General features: G+C 32.9%; 2 protein-coding genes and 1 long non-coding RNA gene across 4 annotated transcripts in view; all 3 read right to left on the bottom strand.

Annotated features, from left to right (window-relative positions):
• Positions 1-439: 439 nt before the first annotated feature.
• On the bottom strand, positions 440-6,039 carry LOC106778311 (splicing factor 1). 2 transcript variants are annotated; one of them, XM_014666256.2, is made up of 9 exons: positions 5,813-6,039; positions 5,051-5,418; positions 4,404-4,532; positions 4,253-4,289; positions 4,066-4,148; positions 2,935-3,012; positions 2,749-2,802; positions 2,470-2,598; positions 440-2,326 (listed from the first exon to the last, which is right to left on the bottom strand). In XM_014666256.2, exons 2-9 carry the CDS (start codon positions 5,345-5,347, stop codon positions 740-742), a joined length of 2,394 nt encoding a protein of 797 aa, XP_014521742.1. In that variant the 5' UTR covers positions 5,348-5,418; positions 5,813-6,039; the 3' UTR covers positions 440-739. The 2 variants fall into 2 exon arrangements, with proteins under 2 accessions (XP_014521742.1, XP_014521741.1); XM_014666255.2 differs by having other exon boundaries at positions 4,253-4,292.
• Positions 6,040-7,399: 1,360 nt separating this feature from the next.
• On the bottom strand, positions 7,400-7,881 carry LOC111240662 (gibberellin-regulated protein 12). The gene is made up of 3 exons (XM_022776141.1): positions 7,811-7,881; positions 7,671-7,701; positions 7,400-7,581 (listed from the first exon to the last, which is right to left on the bottom strand). Exons 1-3 carry the CDS (start codon positions 7,877-7,879, stop codon positions 7,400-7,402), a joined length of 282 nt encoding a protein of 93 aa, XP_022631862.1. The 5' UTR covers positions 7,880-7,881.
• Positions 7,882-9,853: 1,972 nt separating this feature from the next.
• LOC111240661 overlaps positions 9,854-10,179 on the bottom strand; it is a 3,286-nt gene continuing 2,960 nt past the window's right edge. The window contains exon 3 of the long non-coding RNA XR_002666146.1: positions 9,854-10,095. This is a non-coding gene — a long non-coding RNA (uncharacterized LOC111240661). The remainder of the gene's footprint in view (positions 10,096-10,179) is intronic.

Here is a 10,179-nt window from a genome sequence, read left to right on the forward strand (position 1 = left end):
TTTTGTTAGTGTGCAGAGCATTTAATAATTGTGGGGGTGCAGGAAGCAATATCCTGACCCCGAGCGCAAAACTCAAGCCCAATTTTGAGTAATCTGCTCAGGCAGCTTCTTCCTATACCTCCATAAAATAAATTCCTTTTGAATTGTAAAATCCGTAAATAGCTTTTCGACTGTGCAATATAAATTACGAAATTCAGAAACTAAATAACGTCTGGACTGTGCAGTCTAAAAACTAAATCCAAAAGTTATTTTTGACTTTCAAAGTACACAATTAAAAAATGGCGAGATGGACTTTATAAAAAATATTAACTTTTACAGCTCCAGGGATAAATATTTTAAACTATATTTAATTATGTCAAAAACATTATCTAATAAGAAATTATGGACTAAATCTAAAATAGTTAAAAGATTATTTCAAATTATACATTTTAAATATAACTTAAAACTAACAGGCGCAACCGCAGTGACGAAATCCAAATGCAAATGAAATGAAGTGGCTTACATAGTGGAGGGATTACCACATTTCTGAAAAGATTGGCTGAACTCAATTCCCAATAAAGCATCGGTAATGGGCACTCAGAAGAAAGGCCCAAAAATAACTATGACAATATGTCCTCTCAACTAAAACTTGTAATAAGAAACCATCTATACAATTAGTATCTCGCCTGCTTGCCTAAAACAGCAGTCATAACTCAAGATTTCACTGTCAGCGACGTATCTGTGGCCACATCAAATTCCCTCATTGTCCAGGATTACCTTTTTGTTGTGGAGGTGCAGAAGTGGGTGAAAAGGGGTCATAAATTTGGTCCGCAGAATATGGTAGCTTACCAGAAGCCATGAGCGTATTGTTGACAAACTTGTGATTCAGGGGCATATGGATATCTGGCCGTGCCATCTGAACGGCGTAGCTTTGTCGGATAGGCATGCCTCTTTGGGCAACAGCACCGGTCATGTTTGGCCTTTGTGGAGCAGGAATGAAGTTATTCATACCCATTTGTGGGACTGGAGATCTAGATGCAGGTTGACCACCATATGGAAATGCAGTATGCCTTGGTGGAGGAATTGAGTTCGACATGGAACCTGATCTTCCCCCGAAGGAAATGGTTTGATCCATTTGAGCAGGGAATTGTGTCCTAGGAAAGTTTTGAAGAGGCTGATCAGGCACGCCAAACCCAAATGGCCGGGGACCAGAAGGTGGCTCCTGCGTAGCACCTGCTTGACTGTTTGGTCCAGAAACCACTTGACTGTAGTCTGCATTGGGGGGATGTGATCGAAAAGTAAAATTTCCAGATTTTGATGGCGCCAAGACAGATGGTTTTACATGGGTGTGAAAAGGAGCAATTCCAGAAGCAGAATTGGGTATTCCCGCTTGCTGAGGCAATGGAAAAGAGGGGGATATTCCTGACGAAGGAAATGAAACAGGTCCTGATAAATGGTTTACAGATGAATGTTTAGGTGCAGGTATTGGTACAGACATAGGTCTCAAAGATGATAGTGGTCCGGGGGATATTCCTACTTGATGTAAAGGAAAGGAAGCAGATCGTGGTATCATTGACATATTTGACTGTGGTGGCATAAATGCAACTTCAGGTTGTTGATGTAGAGAGGCAGGTCTTCCAGGTGGAGCCATTGACCCCATATTGCTGGGACCAATAGATGTTTTAACAGCGACAGGGGCTTCATTCTGTCCAGAAGGGGCCCCAAGATGGGTGATGGGCTGGCTAGGTATGGGCAGTGGTGATACACCAGATATGGGTAGAGGAAATGAAGAAACTGATGTCTGCACTTGTCCTATTGGCGTTGATTGGCTTAAAGTAACAGGAAATGAATGTGAAGCATTTGTTGGAGTTGACAGATTCCGTACAGATATTACAGAAGCATTTCTTGGGGGCCCAACGTGACCCAAAGGACTCGCTTGAGTCAAATGAGGATAGTGTAAAATCTGTCTTGGTGGTGGTGCTTGCACGGAAACATGTTGATTTGGAATAATTGGTTGAAATCCAGGTTGAGCACCAAAAGTAGGAACCGAATTTGAAGTTTGCGACGGAAAATGGGGAGTTCTAGCAAGGCCTAATGGGTTTGGGGGGGCTACAGAGCCAGATGAAGCAAAAATGGGGGTATTAGAAGGAACCACTGAAAACCATGGTGTGGAGTATTGGAAGTTATCTTCATACTTTTGGGTAACAGCTCCTGGTTGCAGAACAGCCTTGTTTTCCAGAGAAACAGAATCTGCATGAGAAGGCTGGCCTTCTCGGCTTTGACACAGAATATCAGTGTTTTCCCTAGAAACTGATACAGAGGGTGTAGAGCCAGCGTCTAAATTCCCCTGAATAAAAGACAGCAATTATTACAAGGAACGAACAAAATTACATAAGGAATGACATCATTATAAAACTAGTAGTCATAAAATATATTATAACATAACCATAAATCATACAAACTTGTGTCATTTGAAATGACAAGACTCACAGTTACAGAGGTAATCAGCAGTTCAATTATTGACATTGCTGCATCCACTTTTTCAAAACTATCAGCTGATATGTTAACACACATCTCCTTGTAACTGGAATGGATATCAGTTCCAGGCTTAATTTCACCCTGGAAACGTAGAGCAGTTAACGAATAGAAAACAGAAAACAAATGCAAACAATTACAGTTCTTTCCTCCCGAAATCAAGTTAAAATATTTCAGTTATATGTGCAGTGGATAATAGTCACATTACATTATCAACAAAGTGAAGGAACTTACTTTCTCTCCTGTGTCTGCTTTGGTTCCATGAATTTTTATCTTGGCACCAGTTTCCTTGTATATGCATATATCAGAGATCAATTAAAAAATGAAGAAATTAATTTCATGAACTAAATCCGTATATATATACAGCTTAGTGACTGTAAAGCACTAGATGGAGATTAGATATCAACCCAAAGATCTTACCTTTTCTAGTTGTTTCTGATTATCACCTTCAGGTCCATATATTAGACCAACAAAATTGTACCCAGGATATTCTTGAACCTGTGTATGGTATTGCATGTAAGACTTTTTATTGCGTTATAGAGAACTTCAAGTTTAGTTAACTTAAAGATATTTTAATTTTGAAAAAGTCACAGATCATTCTTAACATTAAGTTTACAACTAAGAACTGCCAAACTTTGCTGTAAACAACATGAGCAGCAAAAGCAGTTGACTCATTTTGCATAGTTACCCTACATAGCAATCAGTATTGCGTATACTATTAATATATGGTAAACCAGGCTGGGGGGGTGTTAGTGCCACTAAATTCTGAAGCTTAATTCATAGGTACATCTTGTAATACAAGTTATTTTTCAACTTTCTCTGAGGTGCGAGCTTCTCAAGAAACATCAACCATCAGGAAATTAGTCCAAGAAAATAAATGAGAAGACCGGTTTGGAAAAGAAAATCTAGAAATGAGTTGTCTGTTTCTGGTCAGTTAATTAACACTTTCCACATGCTCAGGTCAAACAAACGGACCTTCAAGTAAAACTCAAATAATATAAGGTCCTATCACCTAAAAATTGCCACAATCTTGCAACATTAAGAAATATTATAAGGCCCACAAAATGTCAACCATACTAGAGTTTTGACCAGACATGAAACTATTAAATATATCAATATTAGTGAATAGTAGAGGATTAGTGTCCACACAACGGTAATGATACTAGCTTGTGACCTACAAATCATGGGTTCAAATCCTAGAAAATTTCCTTGGTTGTAGGGATATGACCGAGTACATCTACACTCCCCAGACCATTTTAGGTGGGAAACTAGTGCATGAATTGCCCTTCTTTTTTATCAATGTTCATTGACAGTAAGGAAAAAGAACTATATAAAACATGGTGGATACATTCTGGTAGCAAAATGATCCATATATCCATAATCCAACCAAAATTAAATCCAATGCAATCAATTCATTTCAGTAAATATTAAATGGATTTTATGGATTGGGTAATTGTGATTAATGAATGGCAATTATTCATCCATTATTTTCTCAATCCATTGGATTATTAAATTATTGGAAGTTGGAACCATTTTAGAATCAATACTTACAGGCAAAGGAATGCTGCCTTCTTTTAACAATGGTTTAAAACCACGTGGAGGTTTGTAACTGGGATCTAATTTTAGTATTTCACCTGGAAATGATTAAGATCACGATTATGTTGGAATAAACAGTATGTATGAATTAAAAGGGACATGAGGAGGCATAAAAAGTATAGGTACTTCAAGAAAAACAAACCTATGGCTCCACGCTTTTCAAGTTCGAGCATTTCTGACTTCTTAGATCCATAAAACAACATCAGAAGTTGATTTAATAATAATAAACGCACAGCATTGAGAAAATAATAAGTGATAAAAATTAAAAAGGAATAGTGTAAATTGTCGTTAACCTTGTTGCTGTTCATTTGAGAGCCAGATTTGCTTTTATCCGTGTTCTCAGCTCCCAATGGCAAGTTCTGAGTGTCCCCAACTTCCAGTTTTTCTGATTCCAACTGCTTTGTGATTTGATCCACTCGAATCTACAAATTGTGTGCAACAAAAGTATGAGTTGTAGATACCGCGGAAGCAAGAACCTGAGCAAATATTAGCAGAAGCACACACTATGCCACCCAACATGTAAGGAAATTTGAATAGCTTCTAGATATAAATCACATTCCCTGCCAAAGTCCAACAAAATACCTCTTTACTAATGTCAATATCATGGTTTTCATGTCTTGTACCTCACAACATGCAGTATTGGGGATTTAAAACGGGCAAAGAAGCATTGTGAGGAGGGGTATCACGAGCAAAGATTAAGGTCGCATCCAAAGCATGTGAAGAACATTGTAAAACTACAATTTTTTTTAAAAAAAAAAAGACAAAAAGGAGTAGGGAGTAATAAAAGAATAAACATTTTAACCAAAACTTATAAAGAAATGTAAATATGACCTTAGAATTGAATGCTTTAAAGGAAATGATAATGGAAGAATGAGAGAAAAAAAATACATAGCAATATAAACGTTAGTGGAGTGTTGTTTGAAAGGATTCCAGGAAACACCTGCAAAGCTAGAGCCTTTCCCCTCCTGACAGTCGCATCCTGTGTAAGATCATGTCCCCATTTTGATTTCCTCTCAGTTTGTTTTGAACTTTCTTCATTGATGGCTCCAGTGACCCCGTGTTTTTTAGCCCCTCGGAAAATAGGGACCAGTGACCCGGACAATTTGTTTTTAGGGATGACAAATCCTGATTTGGCTGCAAATATAGAGAGCTTTTGGCCACTAGGGGTTGTTACTGATGAAGTTCCAGACATTTTATGAAGTTCAGGAGCAGAAGTTGAATCAATCTCTGCACTCATTCTCTTATCCAGTCACGTTGCGGACACACTGCTAACGTGATATAACTTCCGACGAGAAGATCGGAGTCAATCTGCAAATAACACATTATTTTGTGAACAGCCATCAGTTCACAGAGAACTAGTTTCATTTTATAACTTAATTTGCGATAGAGTCAGATGAGCACTCATCCTATTGAATTTCTCACAGCTTTATTTTCAGTCACAATTTTGTTAATTGAGTTACCCTAGGTGTGTGTAGAACTAGATTCCAACACTTTCTTACTAAAATGTCTAGGCTAGCATGACTGTAATTCCAGTTTTGGCCTTCAGCAGTTACATAAATTGAATTAAGAACAATACGATAATGCAGATTGCAGCATAAACTGCATCGAAGCGAAAGGAAATAAGAGGAACAATGAGAATTAACATAATGAGAGAGAGAAAGAGCAATAGCAATGAACACAGCAATTGAAAAAGAATGGGAACCTGTGACTGTGGGATGAATCTGAAACCAGAATTAAATTTCCTTTGCTACTCTCCTCTTAGTCGCGTCATAAGACAGAGATAACTCATTCCATCTTTTCTTTTCCTTTCTTCCAATTCGAGTTGAAGGGCTTTATTTATTTATTATTACAAAGAAAATCGAAATAATTGCTCTTCAAAACCCTCTCCTCTCCTCCCCGTTCCTCCACCACCGCTACCACTACCCTTATTTGATATTCAAATTCTTGCATTATTATCACCAGGTTATAAAAATAATTTACATCTTTATTGTATAACAGGTAGGACGTGGGTTAATTTTATTTGAAAATTATTAATTTGGATTATTTTTTAAAAAAAAGTTATATAGAAGGTTAAGTTGTGTTAAGTAGTCACAATTTTCTTGTCAAAACATCGTCATTAAATTAGATAATTTTTAATTTTTTAAACTGAAGTCGTATTTTCAAAGCATAATTGTTAATGTTAATAATAAAATTGTAAGATCAAATATATTTTACTTACAATTAACTATGTTTAGGTAAAACAGATACTTTTATGCTATGAATTTTATATTTAATTAAATTTGAACAACGATTAATCTGTATATTCAATTTAAATTAGATTTAATTGTATTTTAAGTTTCTTATAAATTTATAATCTTTCAATTGAGTTCTTAATAAAATAATTTTTTAATGATTTATATTTAATGAGTTTATATTTTATAATTGATTTTTTGTTACTAAATTTTTATTAATTGGATAATATGTTGTTAAGTGGTTGATGAGGAGATTGTGATTGTGTGATATAACATTATCGAGATATTGTCACGTGTTATTTTACTGTTTTAACATTTTAAAATCTTATAATTTTATAATAATTAAAATGAAAAAAAAATTATTTAATGGTTTGTTGTTAATAAACAATTAATGTTTTACACATTAATAAATATATCCTAACATTTGTATTTGATTTTACATCAATTATAATATATATATATATATATATATATATATATATATATATATATATATATATATTTGTTATTTGTGAAATCTGTATTTAAAAATTATTTTCAAATCTACTTGTTATAAAAGTTAAAGAAGGATACACAGCAACATTTAGATGAAAATGAGTAAAATTTACAAAAACACTGTTTTATATGTAAATAATCTATAACTATTTGTCATCTATAACTTCCTTTGACGTTAAATTTATATTATTTAGTTTAAAATAGTATATATTAGTTTGACGTTATACAAAATCATTTTTTAATTTTGCTAACCGTTCACTATTTATTGTGATTTGCTTAAATATATATTAGTTTGACATTTTGTAACATTAAACTGATCTTTAATAGCTAAAAAAAACTAAGTAATATATGTCTCTTAGATGAATAATTAAATTTTTAAAAACACGAGTTTTGTATAATTTGTCAAAATCAAACGTATTATGTGGTATCAATCTATTTTTTTTTTAATAGAATATTGCATGAATGAATTAAAAGAAAATGAATATAAAACCACAAAAATAGATTAAAGTTTGAGAAAGAAGAAAAAAGTTATTGTTTTGAAAGAATGTTATATTGAAGTTGAATTACGGACATTTAGGTGTTCCATTTTTGGTTTTCCAATTGTTATAACATGGACATTCTTCCCTGTTACCGTAGGTTCCAGATGGAACACATAAACATTTATCACAACACAAGTTACAATAGTAGAGACATGCCTTCTTAAGTCGACTCTCTGAACAACGATAGTCGCATTTCGTCGGACACTCTGAAATCATTCATATAACACATTTCAGTTCATAATATTAAGTTTAATATTAATTTATTATCTTTTGAAAATTTCATAAAAATAAATACCTTCTGGTTTAAGAGATCCTTCGCCACCACCCTATACATGTAAAAAATAAATCAAATTTTTAAACAACACTTTTATACCAATAATCTTAAAAAAGCTAATATATCATAGGTATAAAAGGAAATAGAGAAACATCACTCACATGAACAACTTCGATGACAAAAGTCGTGACAAAAAGAAGAAAAAAGACACACACAAATTTAATCATCATGCTTAATGGCTTATATGATAATGAAACAAAATTTAAGTGAGTTCAAAACTATGAAAATGGAAGACTTATATAGACACAAATCCTCTCTAATTCAAATTGATATTTATGTTTTTTCGTGCGTTTTTTTTTTTGTGTTAATTTGTTTTTTTGTCTCTATCGAATTCACATTAATCTATTATTGTCATCTCTTTTAAGTCAAATTAATAAATAATTAATAATTAATAAATAATGAAGTAGATATTTAATGCATTAATTTTTTTTATTAAAGAAATATACTATTTATTTCGTGTCATATTTGCAACTTTTAATCCAAGTCAATGATATTATAGTACAAGAAGTTAAATTAATATTTGGCTTAGTTGTTCATATAAATACATATTTTCAAGATAAAAAATATATATTCTTTTATTTTTTAAGATCCAATATTTCAAATTTTGTTAACATCATTGGAAAAATATTATAATATTTAAAGTCTTCAATTTAAGATGCTGTGTGCTATTATACAATATAGATATTTTAAGATCATCTTGCAAAAGTATGCATTAATAGAAAAAGTCCATTTTATATTGATTAATTTTGGCTTACGGTTAAGCTTACGATTTATTTTTTTTCAATACAGTACATGTAACCAAAGTTGGGCATTGTAAATATAAGTTTTTTGAAATTATAAAAGAATGACTCGGGAAGAAATTGGTTTTGAATTTATGAATGATGAACTATTCAGTTTTGAACTCCTCGTACGAGACAGCATACAAAGAGAAAAAGCTACTTTTCTTTCTCCGCAATAAGAGACATTCACCCTTTCTGAAAATTCGAGCAAGTATGAAAATGGTGCAGAAATAAGATACGTGTTGGGGTTAAATCTATCACTAAGCATAAGATCCAGAAGGCTTGAATATATGCCCAACAATCCAGATGCAATTGGGTAGGAACGAAGTTCAATTCAAGTACCACGCCCATCTGAAACTCGTCCAATGTATCTTCACAAGAAAATTGTTGAACAAACATGTATACGTGTAAAAAAAGTCTTATGGGGAACCCTCTTTACCATGACATACGTATTTGCTCCCTTTGCAAATTTTCAAGTTAATGGCATTGATACCAATGCCTTCACTAAGAACATATTATCCTTTAGTCCAATCGCACATATCTATGTCCTAACATAAACGAGTCATGTAATCTCGAACCTCAACTAAAAGGTTAAACTCATTCTCTTCATTCGAAAAATCGACCGCGATTTCTGTAATTGAATCCTCCTCAGTAGTCACATTAAAAGTTTTTTTTTTTTTTACAGTATAAACACTTATGACTACAGTGTCAACCTTGCTTTTGGAAGCAAACTAACTTTGGTAACTAAAAACCTTTGACAAGTCCCACTAATCGGTATTGAAAAATAAAAATTGAATTTGAATATAGGAAATGAACAACCGCTGGTTGAAAAGGAAACGATGGACTCCACATAACGAAACAAGGTTAAATTATAATGTTGTCTTTTTAAAAAAAATACTATAAAAAATTCTAGTTTTCAAAGTTTGGAAAATAAAAAGTTTTGGTCCAATCTTCAATTTTATATGGTTTAATATTTTTTTTTATGTTCATGTTTTAATTAATCAAATTATTTTTGGATGGTTTTTGTTGAATGCAAGCTTGGACAGTCAAAAAGAAAAAATGTACTCTGAAAAAAAGTAAAAAGAGTATAGTGTAAAAGAAATGGATATTCTTGTAATTTAAAATGTGTTGACATGACTTTCTCTTCATTCTCTTTATTCGTGCAAAGATTCGTCGAAGCTCAATCTAAAACATCAGTCTTTCAAAATCACTGCAAATCACCTCATCCAAACAATATTGATACCTACATTTCTTTTTTCGATTACAATAAATCAACTCAAACAAACACAACATTAATATTATAATTAGATAATATGTGACATCCCTATTTTATACCATACATGTTTAAAAATCAAGATGTCCACATTGATAATAAAAGAGAGCAGTTGAAGAGTAGAAAAGTTAATCAGGTTTTGATTACAGTAATCCCGAAATCTAGAGGAAATTAAATAANCAAAACACATGGGAAAAATTCTAGAGTTTTTCAAAATAGATACATATGTTCAACTAGAAGGTCAACAAATTATAAATCCTAAAAAAAAACTAAGATGCAGCATCAGTGTTGTCTTGGTCTTCCAAAACATCCTCCAAAGTGGGCTCATGCTCATCTGCTCACATCCAACAAGGATGATCATCGCAAAAGAGAAACATACAACATACACAAAAACAAGGCAAGGGTGAGCTAATTATAT

This window comes from Vigna radiata, unplaced genomic scaffold (genome assembly GCF_000741045.1).
Source record: "Vigna radiata var. radiata cultivar VC1973A unplaced genomic scaffold, Vradiata_ver6 scaffold_246, whole genome shotgun sequence".
In the NCBI taxonomy this organism is placed as follows: domain Eukaryota; kingdom Viridiplantae; phylum Streptophyta; class Magnoliopsida; order Fabales; family Fabaceae; genus Vigna; species Vigna radiata.